Source organism: Rhinatrema bivittatum, chromosome 5 (genome assembly GCF_901001135.1).
Source record: "Rhinatrema bivittatum chromosome 5, aRhiBiv1.1, whole genome shotgun sequence".
Taxonomy (NCBI): Eukaryota; Metazoa; Chordata; class Amphibia; order Gymnophiona; family Rhinatrematidae; genus Rhinatrema; species Rhinatrema bivittatum.
This window is the reverse complement of record NC_042619.1, coordinates 93882667-93908665: the sequence shown is the minus strand read 5'-3', so window position 1 is coordinate 93908665 and position 25999 is coordinate 93882667. Positions and strand designations below refer to the sequence as shown.

General features: G+C 42.8%; 1 protein-coding gene across 2 annotated transcripts in view; it reads left to right on the top strand.

Moving 5' to 3' along the window:
* FLT3 (fms related tyrosine kinase 3) overlaps positions 1-25999 on the top strand; it is a 223348-nt gene that overhangs the window by 140678 nt on the left and 56671 nt on the right. For both annotated transcript variants that reach the window (XM_029602605.1, XM_029602604.1), the window contains exons 10-17: positions 3840-3946; positions 4258-4366; positions 13489-13658; positions 15087-15196; positions 15274-15406; positions 15494-15598; positions 21386-21496; positions 22498-22648. In XM_029602605.1, the coding sequence (XP_029458465.1) occupies positions 3840-3946; positions 4258-4366; positions 13489-13658; positions 15087-15196; positions 15274-15406; positions 15494-15598; positions 21386-21496; positions 22498-22648 (996 nt within the window). The remainder of the gene's footprint in view (positions 1-3839; positions 3947-4257; positions 4367-13488; positions 13659-15086; positions 15197-15273; positions 15407-15493; positions 15599-21385; positions 21497-22497; positions 22649-25999) is intronic.

Sequence of the window (25999 nt, the reverse complement as noted above, 5' to 3'; positions counted from 1 at the left end):
AAATTGGCCATTTCTCAAAAACCTTATGTGATGTATAAATTTTGAAGTAATATCTGTGATCAACATCAAAAAATCTATTTGGAACATCAAAAAGCCTGAAGGAACCAAAAACTTTGTTTACCAGTGTAATTATACTATAGAATCAATCATAAATGTATATGTGAATCATTCAAATGTATGGAGAACAAGTTCTGTTCCCATTCTTAAAGTTTTTTGAGAATGATTTAAAAATACTGAATAATTGTTATGGAACTGACAAAGCTCTTTAACCATCATAAATGTTGGCTTCATCATTTGCAATCAATAAATTGCTCAGCAATTTACTGCAGAAAACCAGTAACTACATTTAGAGCCCAGTTGCTCTTAACCAGATCTGAGGGGAAACTGGCTCCATGACTTGGCCATTATGCTATGTGCTGTGATATAAGCAAACCTTGCTGCCCTTCAGAACAGGGCTCTGGTTACCATATGGAGGTCATGTATTCTGCCTCAAAGGAAAAAAAACTATTTTTTTTCTTTATTTAAAACAGTTTTATATTCTGCCACCTCCAAAATATTGTTGGGGCATATTACAGTATTCACATATATAATAATAAAATACAAACATATAAAATAAAATGTGAATGTAAACAAAACTGTCATTATAATATAAAAATTAATAAAACAATAAAAGAGAAATTAGCACCAGTAACATATAATTATAAAGTCTACTGAAATATCTGTGTGAAATAAAAAGCTTTTAGCCTTTTTCTAAAGGTTTTCAAATCCTTCATATCTCTGAGCTCAACCAGCAGAGCATTGGACCAATGTAAGAAAAAGCTCTGGAACATGTCTGGAGTTTATAATCCTGTAAAGCTAAAATAGCTAACAGTTGATCTCAGTGTATGTACAATCGTGGTTGTGTACGACCAGCTTGTTGACTGGAGATCAAGGATTCTCAGAGTGAAGGAGTTTATTAATTATCACTAATATTTCAATATTTTAAATTGAGCTCTCCACTGTGTGGGGCACCAATATAAGTTATGCACTGTTGAGGAGATATGATTATTAAGTCAGCAGGGGTTTTGAGTCACTGGCCCTGGAGGTTGGTAGACTAGAGCACTGTAGAGAGATCTATTCTAAACATGAGTAAATAGAGAAGCTGTAGTATTACCTTCCCCAGGTACTGTTGGCTCCCATTGGCTATAGGTAAGCCCACCCAGTTCAACCAGCTGTTCCTAAGCACTAGCCAGCAGAACATTTTTGCTTGTAGAACATCTCCTGAGCTTCCATTGCTGGGTCTGAACAAGGCTGCATTAAGTACAGTGAACTGGATTTGGTCTCTTTCTCCAGATTACCCAGTCAGGGAGACTGTTTCTTTTTTTTAGTAGTTTGGTTGTTTCCCTGCAAGTTGTAAGTCAGGAAGCACATACATTGTACCTGGAGATTGGAGGATGGCCAATGTAACCCCAAAATTTAAAAAAGGCACCAAGGGCGATCCGGGTAAATAATATAGACCAGTGAGCCTGACTTCAGTGCCGGGAAAAATAGTGGAAACTATTCTCAAGATCAAAATCTTAGAGCATATAGAAAGACATGGTTTAATGGAACACAGTCAACATGGATTTACCCAAGGGAAATCTTGCCTAACAAATCTGCTTCATTTTTTTGAAGGGGTTAATAAACATGTGGATAAAGGTAAACTGGTAGATGTAGTGTATTTGGATTTTCAGAAGGCGTTTGACAAAGTCCCTCATGAGAGGCTTCTAAGAAAACTAAAAAGTCATGGGATACGAGGCGATGTCCTTTCGTGGATTACAAATTGGTTAAAAGACAGGAAACAGAGAATAGGATTAAATGGTCAATTTTCTCAATGGAAAAGGATAAACAGTGGAGTGCCTCAGGGATCTGTACTTGGACTGATGCTTTTCAATATATATATAAATGATCTGGAAAGGAATACAACGAGTGAGGTTATGAAATTTGCGGATGATACAAAATTACTCAGAGTAGTTAAATCACAAGCGGATTGTGATCCATTACAGGAGGACCTTGCAAGACTGGAAGACTGGGCATCCAAATGGCAGATGAAATTTAATGTGGACAAGTGCAAGGTGTTGCATATAGGGAAAAATAACCCTTGCTGTAGTTACACGATGTTAGGTTCCATATTAGGAACTACCACACAGGAAAAAGATCTAGGCATCATAGTGGAAAATACTTTAAAATCATCGGCTCAGTGTGCTGCAGCAGTCAAAAAAGCAAACAGAATGTTAGGAATTATTAGGTAGGGAATGGTGAATAAAACGGAAAATGTCATAATGCCTCTATATCACTCCATGGTGAAACCGCACTTTGAATACTGTGTACAATTCTGGTTGCCGCATCTCAAAAAAGATATGGTTGCGATGGAGAAGGTACAGAGAAGGGCAACCAAAATGATAAAGGGGATGGAACAGCTCCCCTATGAGGAAAGGCTGAAGAGGTTAGGGCTGTTCAGCTTGGAGAAGAGATAGCTGGGGGGGGGGGGGGGGGGGGATATGATAGAGGTCTTTAAGATCATGAGAGGTCTTGAACGAGTAGATGTGAATCGGTTATTTACACTTTCGAATAATAGATGGACTAGAGGCATTCCATGAAGTTAGCAAGTAACACATTTAAGACTAATTGGAGAAAATTCTTTTTCACTCAATGCACAATAAAACTCTGGAATTTGTTGCCAGATGATGTGGTTAGTGCAGTTAGTGTAGCTGGGTTCAAAAAAGGTTTGGATAAGTTCTTGGAGGAGAAGTCCATTAATGGCTATTAATCAAGTTTACTTAGGGAATAGCCACTACTATTAATTGCATCAGTAACATGGGATCTTCTTAGTGTTTGGGTAATTGCCAGGTTCTTGTGGCCTGGTTTGGCCTCTGTTGGAAACAGGATGCTGGGCTTGATGGAGCCTTGTTCTGACCCAGCTTGGCAATTTCTTATGTTCTTATGAAGTGCAAAAATGTATCATGCTATATTCAAAGTATTTTGATAAATCTAGGCCTAAGTCTGTTTGGACCAAAGAGCTGCCCCAAAGGTAGGCAGCTACCTTTAAGATAGCCGGCTATATTCAAAGGTGTAGCTGCACTATTGAATATACCTCCAAAGTTAGCCAGATAAGTTTATCTGGCTAACTTTGCTATATGGCAGTGACTGACTATGGACATGAGTATGATTAAATATATATATATATTACAACATGGATTGAAGATTGATAAGAGAAAGAAGGATGATAGTTATTTGAAAGGTCTAAAGACGTGGCTCTTTGAGCAAGCTTATCCATCTAGCTTTTGAACTAATTTCTTTGAGCTTAATATATAACTGTTGATTTGTTTGTGTCTAACTTTTAATGTTTTTATATAATTTGTTTTTATCATGTAATTATTGAAAATGATGTGTTTTAGATGTTAATATCCTGTGAACCGTTGTGATGTAACCACGAATGACGGTATACAAAATCTTTTAAATAAATAAATTGACACATAGTCAAATTTCTGTTTAGTATGTTCTCATGCATTATGTCCCTTTGAAGGAGCAATATTTTTGGATAAAAGTATGCAGAGTTTAAAAGTATTTTGTAAAACCTAAAACCCTTAAATAATGTACCTTCAACTTCCCAAAACCTTTTGGAGCTTTCACAACCCCAGAGCATTTCTGAGTTCTCCCACTACCTGTACAGAGTGAATTCAGATATTTTTTACTTCTCCCTTTACTGATAAACACTCTTGCTTTTGGATTTTGGTATTTAACTGTTGTTTCCTATGTACATTTTTGAAATTGAAATATATTAAATCATCAATAATTTGTCTTATTTTTTTCCTGAATAGCATCATTTCAGACTTCTGTGACCATAATTTTGAACCAGGAAAATATATATTCTATGCAGAAAATGATGATGTGCATGTGAAGAAAACATTTACTTTACACATCAAACGTAAGCCATACATATTGAATAAAATGTATTTGTTTATTGGGTTGGTAGCTCATGCACTAATTAGATAAACATTTTAAGAAAGCTCAAGGTAAAGACGTAGGGTCATGAGAGACAATGAGCATCAGTGATCTGCATCTTATACTGCTGGTCCATAATTCACATGAATTATTAATAGAGTTATGGTAGGAAATGATAGAAATGCCATGTGACCTCCCCTTACCCTGCATGTTGCAATCCAGGGATATCATTAGACTAAATAAACTGATAGTTCTGCAAAGTAGAGTATATTTATTTTCCTATATCTTTCCCAGGGAAACCTAAAATTAGAATGCAGTCAAGAGAAGGAAGCATTTCTTGTTATTCTGATGGTTACCCTGCACCATCATGGATGTGGCAGCTGTGTCCTGAAGATATTTCAAAGTAAGTCTACGATCTATGGCCTTGAATTACTAAGCATTTTTCCCACAGGCACTGCATGAGAGAAAGGAAACCCGTAGTAACTCAAGCCCTAAGTTTGCATTAATGTTCGTTGTCATATGCACGGAGTCAGGTCCAGATTTAAGCATAGGCAAGGTAGTCAAATGCCTCTGGTGCACAGTCTCGATAACCACTGGAGTGTTTTGCTGTCACTGCCATGCCTCTATCTGGGCCTGCCTCCAAGTTACTGCCTATTACATAGAGCAGTGATGCCTCAACCGATCCCCACCTTGCGGCCTATCACCCCTACGCCGACTCTTCTTCGCCTTCCGCCTCCCCTGCCGGCCCTCAAGCAGCGTGAAAATGTCTATGTACCTCCGCTGCCTGATATTCCAATGGAGAGCTTTTGGAACATCCTCCCCAAGCTCCGATAGGCTGATGAGAGCAGGAGATCCCCTCTCCTGGACCTTTACTGCCACCCCCACCTGAGGACCCATGCCCTGCACCGAAGCCACGGATGAGTCAGACGATGACAAAGAAGAAGAGGAAGAAGAGTCGGAAGAGCTAGAATGGGAGCGCTTCTTCTTGCGCCGAGACCTACTACACGCCTTGGGGGCCACAGCACCAGCAACGACAGGCTCCAAAACTCCCGCCAGAGAAGCAGAGGGCACATCGCTCGCGCCAGTAACCGGTAGAATGACAACCCCGCCCAATGCAGGTGGCTCACCAATCGGACCAGCGGCGCTGGCAGAGTTAACCGGAACTGGATCCATGGAACAGGATGCCCTCTGTCCATCAGCCGAACCACTCACGCCAGCAGGTGATCCCGCGGGCCTGGGGATGCTGGCAGCCGCGGAGAACAGATCATTACACCACTCCTCTTGGCGTAAAGGTCCCGGACCATCATCCAGCTCGCTTCCCAGAATAGGCTGTGGATACAAAGGAGAAGCAGCAGCCACAGGCCCAGCAAACCCAAAACCGCCCGGACTGGTCTGTGGTCCCTCGAAGAAATAAGGCCACCCCCGGGGCCCACCACCCGAAGGGGCAGAGGCCTGCGCTCTCCCCCACAGAGGCACCCAAGGGGGGGACCGAAGGAGCAGGGAACCAACCCGACGAACCCCCGTACCAGGACTGAGGGGGACCTTGAGACCACGCAGGGCAATATGGACCCCAGCCATCCATGGAACCCAAACCCTGTCCCACCCCCCTACTACCATACACCTGAGGGTCCTCCGGGAGCACCCTCAGGTGCTCCCGGAGGACCCGCCCCAGGAGCACCTGAGGGTGCGTAGACTGGAGGCCCGACAGCAGGGGCTTGACCACAGTCCCCATCCCTATCCCTGCCTGACCTATCGCTGTATCCAGACAGCTTTGTAGCAGACCCACCGCTGAGCTCAGGCATCGAGGAAGGCAGCATGGCCTCAGCTGCTGCAACTCTCCCCCTATCAGCACCGGACAGCTCCGTGTGTACCGGCACCAGAACTGCCGGCTGCTGCAGACCTCTCGCGAGAGAAGGGGGAAGGGCCGGGAACCTGCCGTGCCTCAGCGAGCAGGAAGGCCACCGAAGAGCCAGCCCTGTTCCCGCCCAACGCGGCTTTGCCTCCCCTCGCCCGCGAACGAGAAACGCGGCCCTTCGACACCCCCACCCCCAAACTCGCTGCCGGCCCGACTGCCGCCGCCCCCGCCTCGTCGACTCGCTCGCCGTGCACCGCACCCTCAGCCTCGCCGGATGCCATCGCGGCTTCCTCGGAAGCCATCGCTACACCACCTGCACCACGGACACAACCACCACCCCGATCACCAGCCGCCGAACCTGCGAAAACAAGAAACCACAGCAGAAGCCGAGCTGAGAAATGAAGGCCCCCCCCCCCCCCTGCACTTACCAAACCGCGGTGCAGCGCAGGAAGCACAGCTGGGAAGAGAGACGGACCTCGAGGGATCAGGTAGTCTCTCTTCCAACTCCATCTCCCCCTCCCAACTAAACGCATCGGGAGCCAATCAGCTCCCACCCCAGATTGGTTCAAAGGAGCCACCAATCCTGTCGCAGCAGGAAGCACGAGGAGCCCGGGTGACCGGCCAGTCACCGCGAGGCTCCCCTCCCCCTCTGCACGGCGACAGCCAGGCTTGCATCAGCGAGCCTGGCGCCATATTATCCTGGCCGGGCAGACATGAAGCCTACCCGACCTCTCATTATTTCTGGAGGAAAATTCCCATCCCCGGCTCCCTTCCCAGCCCGGCCCTTCGTGGAATCATAAAGTATAAAGAGGAACAGAGAACACCTCAATGCTGCAGATGTGTATATATAAGAAAAGTTCAGCTAAAAATAAGACGAACACATACGTGTTTATTGCAGCACATTGGGACATGTTCTTGATTTACCATGATTTGATCTTTTCAGTTCTGTTTGCAAACAAGGAAACATTTTATTTAAAAATCACAAATTTTAGATGTTTATAAAAATGATGCCTGCTATGCACTATGGAAGTCACTAAAAGGGTCTGCTCTGTCTCAGTGCCGGCTTCAGAGCACTGAGCAAACCTGCAGGATTAAATACACATCTCTCCAACTGCCAAAACCAGATTAGAAATAAAAAAGAGGGAAAATAATATTACCACTAATAACTTGCTTTCAGCTGGGTCCTGATGGCAAAGGAAGGTAAATCAGGTTGCCTACAGTAACAAAGAATCAGGGACAGTGAGGAGTCTCTAATTCACATCCCACTACTTCTCTTTAATCCGAGTTCAGTGCTCTAAGTTACTAATAGATCTTTTGTCATTGCGTCCTGTTCCCCGAATTATCCTGTCTCTGAGAATTCTGACACTATGACATCCTTGTCACTGGCTGGATAAGAGGTTAACAGATATGTTTCAAAACAATTGCTCATGCTGAACAGGCTTTGGCGAAACAGGGGCTCTTTGTACAGGAAAGACAAATCTCTGCCAGAGTCAGAAGGCTGGCAAATATTATACACGCTGTTCACTGAAAGCACGCCAAAGCCATAAAGGTGAATTTTAAAAGCTTGGCGAATGCCAAAGTTAGGGGATGAGCGAAGAAGCCGGGCTTATGAGCACCAACCATATTTTTAAAAGTGCCCATATATGCGCGTAAATGCTGCAGCACTCACATCTGAGAAATGTTCACAAATGGGTGGGGGTATGAACATGGCTTGGGCGGGCATGGGCGTTTCAAGGTCTGGCCATGAGATGCCCGTAAAAATACTTACGTACCCTGACGCGCCCCAAGTCCCCTGCTGCATAACTTTACTTCTGCTCTGGATAACGTGTAAGTCATAAAATAAAAGAATCAAATCTTTTCTGAAGCGTTTAAAGGGTCTGGGGTAACTGGGGGGGTAGGGGGGTGGAGGACCTACCATTAACCGGGCGAACTGGTGGACAAACTGGTAAACTAGGAATGGTGTGGGTATGCGCCCCTTTTAAAACCTCTGACTTACGCAATACATGCAGGATTTGCGTGCCCATTTAAAATTTGGTGCACGTGCACATGACCAGGTTATTTTATAACATTATTGCATATATGTACACAAAATAGCAGCATCCCTAGGCATAGGCTGATGCACGTGCATAAATGTGTCACATGTATGATTTTTTTGCCCTCCGGTGAGAGATTGTATATGTGCGATTGGTGCAAAGAGCTCCTGGCTCTCAGGGAACGAGTCTGATCACTGGAGGCTAGAGTAGCAGACTTGGAGGAGCTGAGGCAGACAGAGAGGTACATTGATGAGACCTTCAGGGACATAGTAGCCAAGTTCCAAATCCAGTCTGGCAGCCCCAGTGCTGCCTTGGATCAGAAAGGTCTCCCATTAGGAGAACATCATCCTGGTGTAGCAGGAAGTGATCCTGTAGCAAGGACCTGCTCTCCAGGTGATGTATTGTCCTCTCACACTGAGGACAAGTCTCCCAGGGCTACTGCCCAGGAGGGAAGGGTTAGGCCGGCCATCATAGTTGGTGATTCGATTATTAGAAATGTAGATAGCAGGGTGGCTAGTGGACGTGAGGACCGCCTGGTAACTTGCCTGCCTGGTGCAAAGGTGGCAGACCTCACGCATCACCTAGATAGGATTATAGACAGTGCTGGGGAGGAGCCGGTTGTTGTGGTACATGTGGGAAACAACGACATAGGAAAATGTGGGAGAGAGGTTCTGGAAACCAAATTTAGGATTTTAGGTAGAAAACTGAAATCCAGAACCTCGAGGATGGCATTCTCTGAAATGCTTCCTGTTCCACGTGCAGATCCTCAGAGGCAGGCAGAGCTCCAGAGTTTCAATGCATGGATGAGATGATGGTGCAGGGAAGAGGGATTCAGTTTTGTAAGGAACCTGGGAAACTTTTGGGGAAAAGGGAGACTTTTCCGAAAGGATGGGCTCCACCTTAACCAGAGTGGAACCAAGCTGCTGGCACTAACTTTCAAAAAGGAGATAGAGCAGCTTTTAAACTAGAACAAGGAGGAAAGCTGACAGTCACTCAGCAATGCATGGTTCGGAGAAATGTATCCTTGAAGGATAATAATGAAACAGAAGAGTTAGGGCATCCCAACAGAGAGGTTCCAATAAAAGCAAACGTATTCCATGAGCCTATATGTAAAAAAATCACCTGAGCTAAAGATTTCCAAATTATCCCTAAGAACTGAAAAGCAGGTTGTTAATACAAACAAAAAACACACTTTGAAATGTCTGTATGCCAATGCCAGAAATCTAAGAAGTAAGATGGGAGAGTGTATAGCAGTGAATGATGAGATAGACATAATTGGCATCTCAGAGACCTGGTGGAAGGAGGATAACCAATGGGATAGTGTTATATCAGGGTACAAATTATATCGCAATGATAGGGAGGATCAACTTGGTGGGGGTGTGGCACTTTATGTTCGGGAAGGTATAGAGTCCAACAGGATAAAGATTATACAAGAGACTAAATGCTCAGTAGAATCTATATGGGTAGAAACCCCATGTGTGTTGGGTAAGAGTATAGTGATAGGAGTATACTACCGTCCACCTCGACAAAATGGTCAGACAGATGATGAAATGCTAAGAGAAATCAGGGAAGCTAACCAATTTGGAAGTGTAATAATAATGGGAGATTTCAATTACCACACCAAAAAATAACAGTTAGTCTTGTTACACAACAAGTATAATAACTAAGACGTTATGAAATCCCGGTTTTTTCTTCAATGTGCAATGTGCAATCTTTCATATATATAACTTTATATAGAGGACCATCATAACACCCGTGGGCATACAAGCAATTTTCGCTTTATGTATTGCCACATCGGATCACATTTAATCATGGGTCCATGTCCTTTATTGCTAAATATATCTTATTTTTATGAGTTTTTCTTTAATATTTTTTCTTTCTTTAAAATAAATGTGGAATGATACCTTCCTTATATGTTGCTCAAATGTTGCTTTTTTCAAAGGGTGAGGACGCGCACCAAGAGGCTGTTTCGCTCGGAAGACAATTAATCCTTGGGTCCAGTCCGACGTACGTTTCGCTTTGCTGCTTCATGGACTGTAACAAACATGAATTCTTCCGTGCTATTCACTGAAAGGTTGTGCTCATCATATCCACTTGCTTGACTGCTAATAAAATTTTTACAAAGGACAAGTATCGGCATAACTCAACATTTTTTACCGCACACAGATTTAGATACAAAGTAGCACATACTTATACTTTCCTACATGGGCAAAAGAGGTACCAACATGTGGGCATGACCAAGCGCCCTATCCGTACCAGACTAACAGAACATAAATGTTGCCTTAAGACCGGGAGAACGGAGGAACCGCTGGTCACTCACTTTATTGAATATCAACACACTTTTGCTGAAATTAAATGGACTGTTTTAGAAATAATACCGGCACATTGGAGACGAGGCGATAGGATTAAGCGCCTTCGCCAAAGCGAGCAACGCTGGATTTATCAATTAAAAACAGTGACCCCTCATGGCCTCAACAAGGAGATTGAATGTGTTCACTTCATGTGAACACTGTTTCTTAGTCAAATCACACACACAGCTGAAGCATGACAGATGACATAAAAACAACAGGACTCTCGCGATAACCTTGCTTAGATGCCAACAAGAAGGAAAGGCGGCAAGGTTTGGTGAGTCCATGTTGGTGCCTCTTTTGCCCATGTAGGAAAGTATAAGTATTTGCTACTTTGTATCTAAATCTGTGTGCGGTAAAAAATGTTGAGTTATGCCGATACTTGTCCTTTGTAAAAATTTTATTAGCAGTCAAGCGAGTGGATATGATGAGCACAACCTTTCAGTGAATAGCACGGAAGAATTCATGTTTGTTACAGTCCCTGAAGCAGCAAAGCGAAACGTACGTCGGACTGGACCCAAGGATTCATTGTCTTCCGAGCGAAACAGCCTCTTGGAGCGCGTCCGCGCCCTTTGAAAAAAGCAACATTTGAGAAACATATAAGAAAGGTATCATTCCACATTTATTTTAAAGAAAGAAAAAATATCAAGAAAAAATATTAAAGAAAAACTCATAAAAATAAGATATATTTAGCAATAAAGGACATGGACCCATGATTAAATGTGATCCGATGTGGCAATACATAAAGCGAAAATTGCTTGTATGCCCACGGGTGTTATGATGGTCCGCTATATAAAGTCATATATATGAAATACTGTACATTGAAAGATTGCACATTGAAGAAAAAACATGGATTTCATAACATCTTAGAGTGAGATTTCAATTACCCCAATATTGACTGAGTAAATGTAACATCAAGACTTGCTAGAGACATAAAGTTCCTGGATGTAATAAATGACTGCTTCATAGAGCAACTGATTCAGGAACCAACAAGAGAGGGAACAATTTTAGATTTAATTCTCAGTGGAACGCAGGATTTGGTGAGAGAGGTAACTGAGGTGGGGACACTTGGCAATACTGATCATAACATGATCAAATTTAAACTAATACCTGGAAGGGGGCAATAAGTAAATCTACAGCTCTAACACTAAATTTTCAAAAGGGAAACTGATAAAATGAGGAAAATAGTTAGAAAATTGAAAAAAAACGGAAAGGTGCAGCTGCAAAGGTTAAAAGTGTTGAACAGGCATGGACATTATTTAAAAATAAAATCCTAGAGGCGCAGTCCATATGTATTCCGCGCATTAAGAAAGGTGGAAGAAAAGGAAAACGATTACTGGCATGGTTAAAAGGTGAGGTGAAAGAGGCTATTTTAGCCAAAAAACATCCTTCAAAAATTGGAAGAAGGATCCATCTGAAGTAAATAGGATAAAGCATAAGCATTGTCAAGTTAAGTGTAAAACATTCATAAAACAGGCAAAGAGAGAATTTGAAATGAAGTTGGCCGTAGAGGCAAAATCTCATAATAAAAACTTTTAAAAATATATCCAAAGCAAGAATGTGAGGGAGTTGGTTGGACCGTTAGATGACCGAGGGGTTAAAGGGGCTCTTAGGGAAGATAAGGCCATTGCAGAAATACTTAATGAATTCTTTGCTTCCATGTTTATTAATGAGGATGTTGGGGAGATACCAGTTCTGGAGATAGTTGTTGGTGCCGTTGTCTTGTACAGCCATATGCTTGTATGGGTGTACAAGAAAATGGCACCATCCGGCCCTGAGACTGGCATCATTTTGAAGGCCCCGGAGCAGCTAGGCCTTGGTGCAGACTCTAACCCAGACCCCGGGTCAGGCCTTGGTGTAGGCCCTGTTGCTGGCTCCAAGACAGACCTCGGTGCAGGCCACAGGGCAGGCCATGGTGGAGGAGTTTTGTTTTTATCTCCAGCATTTGTGTTTTCAAAATAAAACAAAAAGAAAATTCACAAAATTTCATCAGGTTTTTTTTTCTTTTATCGCATTTTGCAAATGTCATGAAATGACATAGGACATATCATTGACATTTCCTATTTTGTTTCAAACAAAGGCACATTCCTGCCATAAATTTATTTGCCAATAATGATTTCTACTAATTCTTTTCCCTTTAGCCAGTTAAAGTTACTCAGTTCTGAACAGGTCTTTTCATCTGCAGTGAAGTAAATACATTAACAGGGATGTGTATTTGTTTCTTGCCATTTTCAAAATTAAATGATATTGTTTTTAGTGCACACTATTTCTGAAACTTAAAAAAATAAAATAATGGAAAAACATTGACAACAAAAATGACATAACATGAGACAAAATTATATTTTCTGACCTGTATACCCTGTAAATTAATACTAATCTGCCAGGAGCTGTCAGCTCTATCACACTTAATATTCAACACAGCACACTATTTTTGGGCATTTGGGAGGTGGGGATTTGGCCAAAACCTTTTTTTAAGGTAGAGGATGGAGGGATAGATACCCACGCGGCATGCTAGGGTTCTTCTTTATTCAATATTCAAAAGCCCAATGAGCAGCAAAGTTATCCAGATAAGTCTGGTTAACCTTAGCTGAGTATAGTCAGCAGTAGACTTGCCTGATCAAATCCTGCTGAATGTCCTGAGCAAAGTTTGGCAAATTAACTATAACTGGCTAACTTCCCGTTCGCCACACTACTAAATATTGATCTAAGAATGTTTTACTTCCAGCACAGGTGTGCCAGAGACACAGAATGGGACAAACCATTTTGAAAACAGTCCTATGCTTCCTAGCAGTCTATAATTATTTATGGGAAAGAGTCCGAGTGAAAACTGTCCCTCTTCCTTCTGATTTAAGAAGGCATAAAAGTTCACAGCCCCTGTGGAGGAGGGAGTCCCAGTCATTGCACAAAAATAATACCTAATGGGTGGATATCAGGCCTATGAGTTCAGGTTTCTGCCAAGAACCCTGGTACATGATCCCCAGCCAAGGACTGTCACTGCACTGACTGGGCTACGCAAGCTAAGAAGGGATATGAAATAGGACAAAAAAAATCCCCAGGTAGTTGCAATGGAAGATTCATAGTGCTCTAGCTCAACCAAAGGCGGATCCGACTGAGCTGGAAGCTCAAAGGAGCAGCAGCCAGAAAGAAAAGGCACAAAAATAATTGTGAGGCTTTCCAGCTGTCATTTCCACAGATGGATACATAGCTAGATTTATTTTCTTAGTCATGCAATAGAGTAAAGTAATTGTCCTGCAATTAACTCTTAAATACTAACTTTTTTTTTTTCCAGCTGCACTGAAGAAATCACAGATTTCCTTTGGGTGCCAGAAGCAACATTTGAACCCATACAATCTAGCAGTACCATCCGTGTCACCAGCGCAATGGAAGGCGCTTACATTTACTGTTGTGCAAATAACTCTCTGGGCTCATCATGCGAGGGGACATTTTTTAATCCCCAAGGTACTGTAAAGTCTCTTATCATCGCTGCTGAGTAGAACATTCAAGCCTCAAAGCTCACAGTGGAATATTCTCCTGGGGTTTCTGTGTTCGTTCTGTAAAGGTCACTGCTGCTTTCAGCGGTCTGGTTCTAGTCAAAAAAAGGGAGCTATTCTCAGCTGCAGCTGAGCACCTCGCTTAGCGGTCAGATTTTGGCCTGCTAGGTTTAAGGCAGCTGGCGGGGCCTCCTTCTTTTGACAGTTCCAGCTGGGAAGCAGGGGGATTGGGTATTTGGAAGCATTTTTTTGGATGGTGCTGGGAAGGAGAGAAATCGGGGCTTTGGGGACTATATCTTTTGAAGGCGCTGCCCAACTCCATTCCTGGTGTCATGCCATACATCCCATTTCATCTTTGGCTTTCCCCTCCCTTCTTTATAATCAGGAAGTTTCTTTAAGGTTTTTTGTTGTTTTTTTTAATGCTGAGAATTGTAAGTCATCCCTTTATACTTTGGATGCCAAAAAGATTGAGCCAGATGTGCCAAAGGGTTTTTTGTATTTTGGGTCTATGGAAAAATGCTTAGTGCATCTGAAACAAATAGCTACCAAGCATGAAGAGGCATTCAGAAAGTCTTCTGTCTATCATTTCAGTCCTTACTGGAAGGATAATAGACTTATTTCAAAGATCAGATGGACAGAGTTGGTCAGCAGAATGTAATCTTCATCCCTTTATGCATCACCAAATTTCTGAGGAGCTCCATATTCAATCAGTGTCCGAATAGCCAGAAAATCTTATCTGGCTAACTTTGCAGGTATAGTCAATAATGCAGCTACACCTATATAGCTGGGTAGGTTATCTGGCTGATTCTGAATATTGGAGTTGGCCGGTTAACTTAGCCAGCTAACTCAACTCCTCACAGTTACGCCCCCAGAATGCACCTAACTTAGGTCTGGATTCACCTTTCTATCGCAGAATGGTGAATCCAGCGAAAGCGGGGGGGCAGGCCTGTGAAAGCCGGCAGCCTTCGCAATACCGCGGGGTTTTCACTGCCGGCTTTTGCACCCAATAGCGCCACCGTGAAAGGTGGCGCTATTGGGCGCGCTACTGGCGATGATAAGCTTACTAACCTTATCGCCGCCAGTGAAGACATCGCCGAGCCTGCCCCCCTCGCCTCCCCGACTCTGCCCCCAGCATGCTATCGCACGCGAAAAGGGACTTTTTCGCGTGTGATAGAGGCTTCTCGCATGCGATAAGTCTTTGAAAATGACCCCCTTAACTGGCTAAATTCTAGCCAGCTAACTTACTGACCGGCAAGAATTAGCCGGATAAGTGCCCACATCTTCATTTAGCAGGATAACTTCTGAGCTGAATGCTTTTGAATATAGACCACTAAGTTTATAATTAACTGCAGTAAATGACTTTATTTGTGTCACCAGAATGCTTTTTCTATTGCAGGAATTAAATCTCTTCGTGATGTCCAAGATAATACGCTATACTACATCACTGGGATTTGCTTTCTGTGCATTGCAATTTTTATTATATTACTTTACCATAAATGTAGAAAGGTAAGAGAAGTTTTGCCCCCTCTACTCACTTTCCAATGAAGTTAATTTCTCTGTGTAATCCGTTTTCGTCTTTTAAGCCGTACAGGTATGAAAGCCAATTACAAATGATACAGTTTGTTGGCTCTTCAGACAATGAATACGAATATATTGACGCCAGTGTGTTAGAATATGATCACAAATGGGAGTTTCCAAGAGAAAATTTGGAGCTGGGTAAGAGAAAGGCGATGTTGTTGACAGTACAGCAACTTCTACCACAGTAAACTATCAATCACATTAACTTTTGCTTCTATACTGCAGGAAAGATTCTTGGTTCTGGTGCATTTGGAAAAGTAGTGACTGCAACAGCCTATGGCATTAGCAAGTCAGGAGTCTCAGTCCAGGTTGCTGTCAAAATGCTGAAAGGTAAAAGTAAATTGTCATTATTTTATTTTATTATTTGATTTATATTCTGCTTTTTCAGACATTTCAAAGCAGATTACATTCAGGTACTCTAGGTACTTTACTTCACAAAATTAAATAGCCTGAATTGTAATTCTTTGTTGCTATTTGTGTTTTGGCAGACATGCACACAGAGGTTTCCAAGTATCAGGTGGTTTATTAATACTTGCCTTTGTATATAGCATTTCCCAAGCGGATTTAAACAATTTAGTTCTAAATACAATCTGTACTTGTTTTATCTGTATCAAAAAAATTAAAGACTGAGGAACTAATTGTAACATGCCACCAAACCATGGGGTGCTGCATCATGGCAGGCATCCTGTATCTCATGGTCCCGGGTCCAGTGCTGTGTCCTTTGACCTGTATGACTCCCGACATCCGGCTCCTCTGCTGCATCCTGCTGCTCTGAGTAAGAGCCCATAGCTACTCACGAGCTTTATTGGGCCAGCTCACAGGAGTTCCTGTGGCGCGGACTGATAACATCAACACTGCTCTAATATTAAAGAAAGCTCACTCCTTTGGGCAGGTGCCTGAGCAATAGGTTCTGTTTCTTTGTTCTTCTGTGTCTGGCTGTATTCCTGATTCTGATTTCTGACTGAGAACCAGGCTAGTTCCTGACCTTGCTTCCATCTGCTGCCTAGCCTGATCCTTGCTTGTCTCTTGCTTTTGAACAGACTCTGCCTGCTTCGACCTTGCCTGCCTGACCATGTCTCTGGCTCACAATTCTGTACCATGCCATGGCCTTGTCTGTCAGCAGTCCCAGGGTCCACTCTTCCAAGGCTGTGACAGTTTGCTTAGGCCATGGACACAGCTGACATTCCCGTGCTGGTGTTTCCGTTGGACCTCTCACAGACAGTCCAATAACAACAAAAAAATTAAGACCACATTATTGGGGTCCTGCAAGACCTTTCTTTGCAACTAAATAAGTTGCAGTTATCTCTAGCTATGGCCACACCACCCCCATCGTTTCTATAGCCAGTCGCTGCTTCTATCTCATCTCTGACTACTTCTTCACTTTCCTATCTTTGCCACCTCGGTATGATGGTAGTTCCAAGACCTGCAGAGGTTTCATCAGTCAGTGCCTGATTCACCTTGAGCTCTAGCTGGCCAACTTTGCATCTGAATGAGCAAAAGTGGCCTTTATAATATCTTTGGTCAGTCTCTGGCATTGGTTTCTCCCTTATGGGAGAGAGATGACCCCCGGTCTCTCTAATCTCCAAGAATTCAAGAATTCCTGATCTAATTCAGGAAGCTCTTTGATGAGCTGCCTTGAGCATCTTCTTCAGCTTCAAAATTACTCAGCTAGAGACAGGGCACCATGACCCATTGGGCAATATGCTGTACAATTCCATACCCTGGCCTCTAAACTCTCTTGGAAAGAAGAGATGCAGATAGCTGTATTGGCAGGGTCTATCAGACAAAGGTCAAAGATGAAGTGGCTGGCTGTGACACCCCACCAAACTGGATAACCTTATATTCCTGTGTGTGAAAATTGATATCTGATTTCAAGAGAGGCCCTGAGAATGGGAGTCCCCCAGCCCCTTTCGTATCAAAGACCTATGCTATCCCCTGTCTGGCCCCCTTTGCAGTCCACATTTAAGGAGGAGCCCATGCAGCTAGGGCGAACAAAGTTATCAGAAGAGGAGAAGTGTCAGTGAATGTTGAACAGTGTCTGTTTATGAATCATAAGAAAGGGTCATTACACCTCCTCCTGTCCAGAGAAATCAAGAAACTCCCATTCCTTGAGTTGATAGGAGATAGCAATACTAGGCATTACCTACCTTCCTCCCCCCATGTCAAATTGTATTGACTCTTCAGTTGGAGTTCGGAAGTAAATTCTTCTCAGAAACCTTTTCTGATTCCGGCAAAGTCATCAATGAAAAATTTCATGTACCTCTGATAATATTGAAAAACCTTGTCTGCATTTCTTCAGTCTACAGAGAACTATTGCCAGGAACCATTCACTATTCTACCCTGTCTCAAACCCCACTCTGGCTATGAACCTGAAGATAAATCATATTAATAAATATAATTTCTCGTGTAGTACTCCCCACCCAAGCATAGGGGTACTTTATATTCTATCCAAGAGGGGGCCACAGAGTGAAGGCACCGCTGGAATTGGAAACATTTTCTTTCTTTGCCTGTAGCACATCCAAACCGGATAAGTAATACCCAACACCCTTTGTGACCTACCATAACCATGGCCTTGCGAATTCTAGAAAATTGGTGTAAGGGGAAGGAGATTAATATAAATAGGGCCTTTTTAGTGTAGAATAACCCTTTAGGCACACCGTTGCCGGTTGGCACAGTATAAAAGTGAAATGCTGAATCTGTGATTCTGCACAGGAGAAATTACAAATGAATGGCCTTTTATGTATGCCGTCACACTAACTCAGTCCAGACCCTTCCTCATGAAATAATGCCTGTAGAAGGGGCCATCTCTTGGAAAATTACTGTGCTAGTAGAGAAAATTACTGTGCCCCTAGTAGAGAAAGTGATAGCATGTGAGCTCACTGACTTTCTTCTCAGAAAGGAAAAACAGTTACAGAGCTAAAGGAAATGTTTGCTCCAGCAGAGCTGCTCCATAAGACCCTGCATCTCTTATACTGGCTGTACACAAAGTACAGAGGCATCCAGAAAGCTCCAGAATGACCATAGCTTTCACAAACGATTGAGAACTTTTTCTGGTAAGATACCTGTCCCTGGAAGGGAAGATGATTATGAAAATTGAATTGAGCAAGCCATCCAGATGTCCCCTGAGAGGGAATGCTCTGCTTTGGAGAAGAGATGGTGACTAGGATAGTGTCTCTGGGGCCCTGCTCTGAAGATTTATGGACTAGTGAAAGCTGAGAATCCACTGGCCACAGCTGTGGAGTGCCTGGAATCCTTGGAGAGCACATTTGGCACTACTGAAAGTGGGTCAGACCTGAGTCTCCGGTTCAGACAGACCAGTCAAAGAGATGGGGAAAACTGTCTGACTACCTGAGATGTCTGGAGGCTCTATTGGGGAAGTGATCAGAAAAGGGGGGATAGTACCAGCAGAGAAATATATGGCCTTATTGGAGCAGTTAGTGCGGGATGTGCTCCAGTCTGACAGGTTATTGAGATGGTCCCAAAAAACAAAGCGGAAGCCGATCCAAGATTGCTATGCAGCGGTAAGAAAAGAAGAAGAGAATCGGTGTATAAAAGGACTTTTATTAGATCTTGCCTGACTCTGACCGAGTTTTGCTCACCAACAGAGCTGCCTCAGGGGCTACTGTGTAAAAGAAATCTTGATAGAATGATTTCAGTCAGTAAACAGTAAGGAATATGTATGGTTATTCTTATCAAACAAGTCTTCTAACAACTCCACAGGCACGCATAACTTTAAGCATTACTCAGTGTTATATGTTGGATCGTTTCGCACATTGCAAACTCGGTATTGAGAGGAAATTTCAACCAAAATAGTTGTGCTTAATACCAGAGGTCAAGCTTTAAACAGTATTCAGTGTTACATGTTGATTCAGTATTGCAAGAAAATTTCAGTCGAAACAGTTGTGCTTAATATCTGCAGCTGAGCTGCAGCGTGTGGTAGAGTGTAATAGTAATTATATATAGCTGTTTACTGACTGAAGTCATTCTATTAAGATTGCACAGGCTGGGTAAACAAATAAGCGTGGGAGTAGCTTGCTTGTTACGGCGGTTACTACCCTGAACCAATCAAGCCTGACACTTCACTTTGAATATATATACAGCGCAGCTCACTGCTTCAATGGCAGGGGGGAATGAAGAAAGGAATTATATTCAGATAACAACAAACAAGGACAAAATTGCACAGGCTAGGTAAACAAATAAGCGTGGGAGTAGCTTGCTTATTACGACAGTTACTACCCCTAACCAATTAGGCTTGATACTTCACTTTGATGCAGTTCCAGTACTGCTCTCTATATCAATTGGCGGGGGTGGAAGGAAATTAGAACCAAAAAGTTACCAATAAGGGCCCTGACCTCAGCAGTCAGAGTAACAGATAAGTATGAGAAAAATAAGTGTGAAAGTTTGCTGGACAGACTGGATGGGCCACTTGGTCTTCTTCTGCCGTCATTTCTATGTTTCTATGTTAAGATTTCTTTTACACAGTAGCCCCTGAGGCAGCTCTGTTGGTGAGCGAAACTCGGCCAGAGTCGGGCAAGGTTATTGATACATATGTAGCTACAGGAAAGGAAGTGAAAGCCCCTAGGCTTCCTGCAGTTGCTAAAAGAGATTAGAGATGAAAAGAAAAAAGAGGCAGCCAGTGTGTCCATCATTGGAACCAATGAGTTTGTTCCAGCAGCTGGCTAATAAGAGATATCAAGAGCTGTCAGGGCTCGGCTATGCCAATGTGTTAACCATCTACTGTTATGTCTAACAGCCTACCACCAGGGAACACTGTTAAACCTCCTAATTATTGAAGAGGATTTGGATCCAATTTCAGGTGTTTTCCCCCAGCCAGTTAAGTTACCTCCTGGGGCTACCCTGTCTGTTACCTGCCACCTGGAGCTTCCCCCACCTTGGCCATCGACTTTACCTCCTTTTTACTTGGCGGGACTTAGGATCCCCCCACCTTGCTCTGCTATTCTGACTGCTGGCGACTCCAATTCTTCTTCAGCAGGTGGGGCCTAGGATCCCTGCCAGCCCTGCTGCTCTGTTCTACCAGTGGTTCCCCCACTAGAACTTGTGTTGTTCTTGCTTTGTCTGCCTGCTCGCTGCTATTTTCAGTTTGTGACTTCAGTGTCACAGATGGATGGACAGACAGATGGACAACCCCAAAAATTCACATAAGTGCATTTTTTTTCATAAAGCACACTAAACTTAACAGCCATCTTACTTTCATCTCTATTTTTGCATTGTGTGCAGAGGGCAATGAGAACAACGTCTACTCTATACGACATCTACAAAGCCACCATTTTTGCTCACTGAACAGTTAAGACAAGAGTAGGCATTTTGTTAGTTTTACCTCATTTATTTCACTTTAGCATATTATTAGACTTCAATTTCAGTCTTTTTTTTTTTATTTTGCCTGGGAATTTTAATATTAGAACAAAAAAGAAATCAGTAGGAAAATGACCTTTCCATTGATTTTTCTCCTGTGTCTTATAACAAAGTCATTTTTCCATTGTTTGTTCTAGCTTTGAAATTCCCAGGCAAAATAAAACAAAACCTGAAAACAAAAAAGTCCCTACATATTGTATTATTTTAAGTCCTTTCCATGAGAAAAACATTTTACCTAGATATAGGAGCTCTTTGAATATTGCCAAGGGTTTGTGTGGGTAACCCTACATTTGTTGTTCCACATCATGCATATTTCCGCTAGTGGAGGTCGGGGGAGAAAACTATGCTCATGACTTTGGATTTTCCTATAACTGTATGCCTAATTTTGATCAGAAAGAGTAGCCACGAGAAAAGGAGATGCAAAGTCCTGCAAGTGCTTTTTCCTTGGACAATTTTCAACATAAAAGCATGCGCATACCATGTCCTTTGAAAACTTGTAGACAGATTGCGGGACTTTGCAGCATTATAGGCAACTTGAAGATTTCCCCTTTATTCATAAAGTATGCTTTTGATGCTTATTAAGAGTTAGCGGACTGAATGTTTTTTTTTTATTGCTTTACGTGCCAAGGAGGGTTTGTGATTTGTAAGAAAAACTGACATGGTTGTACTGTCTTAAGGTCTACGTGTAGAATTATGTCTGCTTCCCAAGTTTTGGTGCCATATGTAATCCAGTCATTTTTATAGACAAACCAGACACCCCGGAAAAAGAGGCTCTCATGTCCGAACTGAAAATGATGACTCATATTGGAGGCCACGACAACATTGTGAATTTGTTGGGAGCTTGCACTTCGTCAGGTATGAAATGTCTATCACATAGCTCTAAATTATCAATATTATTGCATGACACTTACTAATATCAGAAAAAGAATTCATTTATAGCCTACCAAATGTAATCATCATCATCTTACCACTGTGGGGGCAATGCTTATACTAATGCTCCCATGATCTGTTTTTAGTTGGCCCCATTTATTCATCAATATTTTTCCAGCTCCGTTCAGGATGGCATTACAGAAGGCCCATACTTTGTGCTAACTGTCCATTTCATGATTGCTTTTTTTTATATATACAAAGGGTGGTGTATGCATGTAACAGTCTCCCACTGGAAGGGATGGAGACAAAAATCTTTATTGGAAAAATTCTGGGAAGCTTGGCCAAGCATAGAAAAATCTTTAATGTGCTTTATGAAAACACAACTAAAAAAGAAAATGTCAACAGAACGTGGCCAATATATTAAAAAAAAAAAAACAAACAGAATGAAAAATTATGCTTCAAAAGAGCTTTTCTAAAAATCTTGGTTGAGATCTGAAAACTTGGTTGACAGACAACACGTGCAACATAGACGGTAGTCTGATGTCATAGACAGGGCCAGATTTAAGATTTTGTACCCACAGGCAGAGTGCCATGGTGGTGTCTCTTTGAAGCTTTGCCGGTACAGTACACACTTCCCCCCCCCGGTCGCAGCCCTGACTCTTACCTCTCGCGAGCAGCCTAGCTCACCTTGTGCTTACACCGGCACTGCACTACCCTAAAGCAAGTGAAAGCAAGCTCCTCTTTGACTGGGATATTTTTCCACCCTAGGCAGTTGCCCATGTTGCCTATGCTCAAATCTGGCCTTGCCCATAGATAATCCTAGATGAGTTCTAAAGTCAAAAAGAATTGACCAATAAAGCTCAACCAAGGTTAACACCTCTCCTCCCCTCCATGTTTTCAAGCCTCATATTTTTTTGGTTGTCTTAAATTATCGATATTGCAAAGCTTTCATATACTCAGTATGCTAAAAATTATTATTATTTCAGGACCAATTTACTTGATTTTTGAATACTGTTGCTATGGTGACCTTCTAAACTATTTGAGGAGTAAGAGAGGAAAGTTTCACAAGACTTTGACTGACATCTTCAAAGAGAATAATTTCAGTTTTTACACCTTTCATGCAGATCAAAACTCCAGGTAAAAAGTCTCAACAAGACTCTGTACTTTAAAATTAATTTCTTTAGCCATCAGCATTGTAAAGTGTTTATAATAATAGCTGCAAAACTGCTCAGAGTATTTATCATTTCAGTTTCTAGAGATGGATTCTATGACCCTTTGGTTACTCTTCCAAATAATTTAGCACATTAAACAACCAAACAGAAATGTCTAATACACTTATAATGGTATTAAATCACTTAGGACTGGCTACTAGCACAGAATCTCAGCATTATACGTCAGTGGCACCTGGTTACAGTTTATAGTTAATAGACGTCTCCTGGATATTATATCCTGCTTTATCATTACCAGATTGCTAAGGTAATAGACTGGAAATCCATTTGAGACTAATTATAAATGTAACTCTAATGTCCGTGGACTCTCTTGATCAATTTTAGGGTTTGTTTTATTCAATTGTCTATCAGGTGGTGTATTGGACCACCTGATATATAACCAGTCCTGTCTCTGGCAGCCTATAAATTCCTTTGTAGGGTGTAGACTAACTGTGGTTCCCAATTGACCTGACTTTATTTGCAAGGAAAATTTATGTGCAACCTGCATTCCATAGGAAACAATGACTATAGTGCTTGACAGTGCAGAAGATTTACATTTCCAAACTCCAACAGGTCATTTATTAAGATAGATTATTCCAGTCTCTCCTCACTCCCACAACACTGTCAGGGATAGCCCAGTTTTAGGTGGTGTCCATGTCTCCCTGGGCTGACAGTCCCCTTCTAGTGTATAAGAATCCACTGCTCCCTACTTGGGATTAAATTGTTGCATCCCTTCTATACCTCGGGCAGGAAAACATGAATTACTCACACTGGGAGTAATTAATCTTCTTGGAGGTAGCTTCTTCTTTGGCTCTCAGCATGAATCTCCTGAGGAGCACTAAGTTGCCCAGCTAGGAAGCTAGACTGATGTCACCAGTTCCATGCTGTGATCTGTCTCTAAAATGTTCCCATTAAATCTGCTCCTCTCAACAGCTCCGGTTCCTGCTCCTGCTTCAATGACCCATTCATATCCACACTCAAACTCTCTCTTTCTGTCCCTCTCCTTCCTCCTTCTCCCTGCCCTCTGACTTCCTAAACATGCCTGCATCTATTCTGGATTATGCCAGTCAGGGTCTTAAACATTGGGTCTCAAGGATCAAGCCATTTTGCCCAGGTGCTACACACATTTTGTCACTTACAAGACTCCAAGATGCTTTACAAAAGAAATCTGAAAGGGTATTCCACTGTTTAGTTTGCAACTGTTCCAGTCTGGGGAGACACTGAAAAGTGATTGAATTAGCCTAAATGTAAATGATATTGGGACTGTAACTCCCATTCGACCTGGGGTCACCTCTCCAGCCTTGGGGAGCTCTGATATAACTCTCCCAAGGTAGGGGACTAGGGGCAGGATAACCTGCAGGCTGCAGGGCAAGAACTGCCGGAGCTGAGGGAGGAGTCCCAGGAAGGAGCCACGACAATTTCCTGTCGTAGCCCCTTTAAATTTAATCTTCAGCCGCACGTGCGGCTCTAATCAACCCGGAGGGGGAGGAGTCAGCCCGGCAGAGCAGGAACCATGCGGCCGGGCTCAGCAGCGGCAGCGGCCACTCAGGGAGCGTCGGAGGGGGCTGCCTGCTCCAGCAGGAGCCCCGGAGGCAGCCCGACGCTGCAGGTAGGCCCTTGGCCCCGGTCGCAGACCACCGCAGCCGGCGGCCAAGGGCCCATGGGGGCGTCGGAAGCAGTCTGCCGCCTCAGACGAGAGACCGGCCCCAGTCGCTGAACACTGCGGCTGGCGGCCATAACACATAGTTAAGCTCTGGAATTCATTACCAGAGGATATGGTTACAGCAGTTAGTGTAACTGGTTTTAAAAAAGGTTTGGATAAGTTCCTAGAGGATAAATCCATAAATTGCTATGACGGTAATTAATAAACAATAGTAGCTTGAGACCTATATAATGTTTGGGTACTTGCCACAGGTTCTTGTGACTTGGATTGGCCACTGTTGGAAACAGGATACTGGGCTTGATGGACCCTTGGACTGACCCAGTATGGTATATCTTATGTTCTTATATTCTTATGCTCATCCGTATACTGTTTTGGTATTTTACCTCATGATCACTTATCCCCTGTTTTATTTTCCCTGCACGTGCTGCCCATCAAGTATCGAGTACAATACAGATTAGCTTCATTAATATACTGGATTATCCATGGGGACTTGGACTGCTGGATCAGTACTATGCTAAAACTTTATAAGCCATTGCAAACATTAAGATCTGAGAACAAAGGCCTTCTAGAAATTCCTTCAAATTAACACATTTAAAGGGGAATTTTAAAAGTGTGGATGCAGATTAATTAGGGGATGCGGAAATAAGTTGGGCTCATGTGTGCTAACCATATTTTAAAAAGCGCCCAGATAAATGTGTAAATACCATGGCACACATGTCTCAAAGCCTTTCAAAAAAGAGTGGGCATGGGCATGTCAGGGCTTGGCCAAGAGATTAGTGTGTAAATATTTACACGCACCAAGGTCCCTTCCCATGTAACTTTACTTCTGTTATGAATGCCATGTAAGTTATAAAAGAAAAAGATTGAGCCATTTTGGAGGGGTTTAAATCATCTGGGGTAACTCTGGTGAGGTCAGGCTATCAAACCAGGGGGGTCTGGAGGACCTAGCTGTTAACTAGGCACACACATCTTGTAAAATCCCCCAACTTATGCGGTAGAAGGGGCACAGTGGTAACAGCACTGGCAGGAGTTCTCTGAGGTACCATGAGAAGAGCCAAGTAACAGCAAAAGTGGGAAGAACATCCCAAGGCTTCAAAAGAGAGCACCAACAACAATGGCATGAACCCTTGAAGGCAGCACAAGAGGCAAAGTGGCACCAAGAGTGACATCAACATCCTAAGGCACCATGAAGATGGAACAAAATAGAAAAGGTGTCAGGAAAATCCCCAAGGCACAGTTAAAGGGACAAAATTGCACAAAGAGTGACATCAACGCACTAAGGCACTGTGAGAGATGCAAAGTAGTCCCCCAAAGTGGTAAGGACACCCCAAGGTGTAAAGTTTGGGGTATAACAGCCAGGCAGTATGACAGCAAGACCTTTAAGGTGCAAAGTGTAGTTATGACAGCAATGTTGAGTAAAAGAAAATCTTCTAAGGTGTATGATAAGAGGTACAGCAGCAATGCAGAGTGGTTTGGTTGCTGTCTGTCTTCCTGTTGATGCACTTCCCACTTGTCAGATTTAGTATAAGAAAATGATGTCATCAGTATCATTTCTGTAATGTAAGCTTTTATTACATTCTCTGCGTCAGTGGTTCCCAAACCTATCCTGGAGGACCC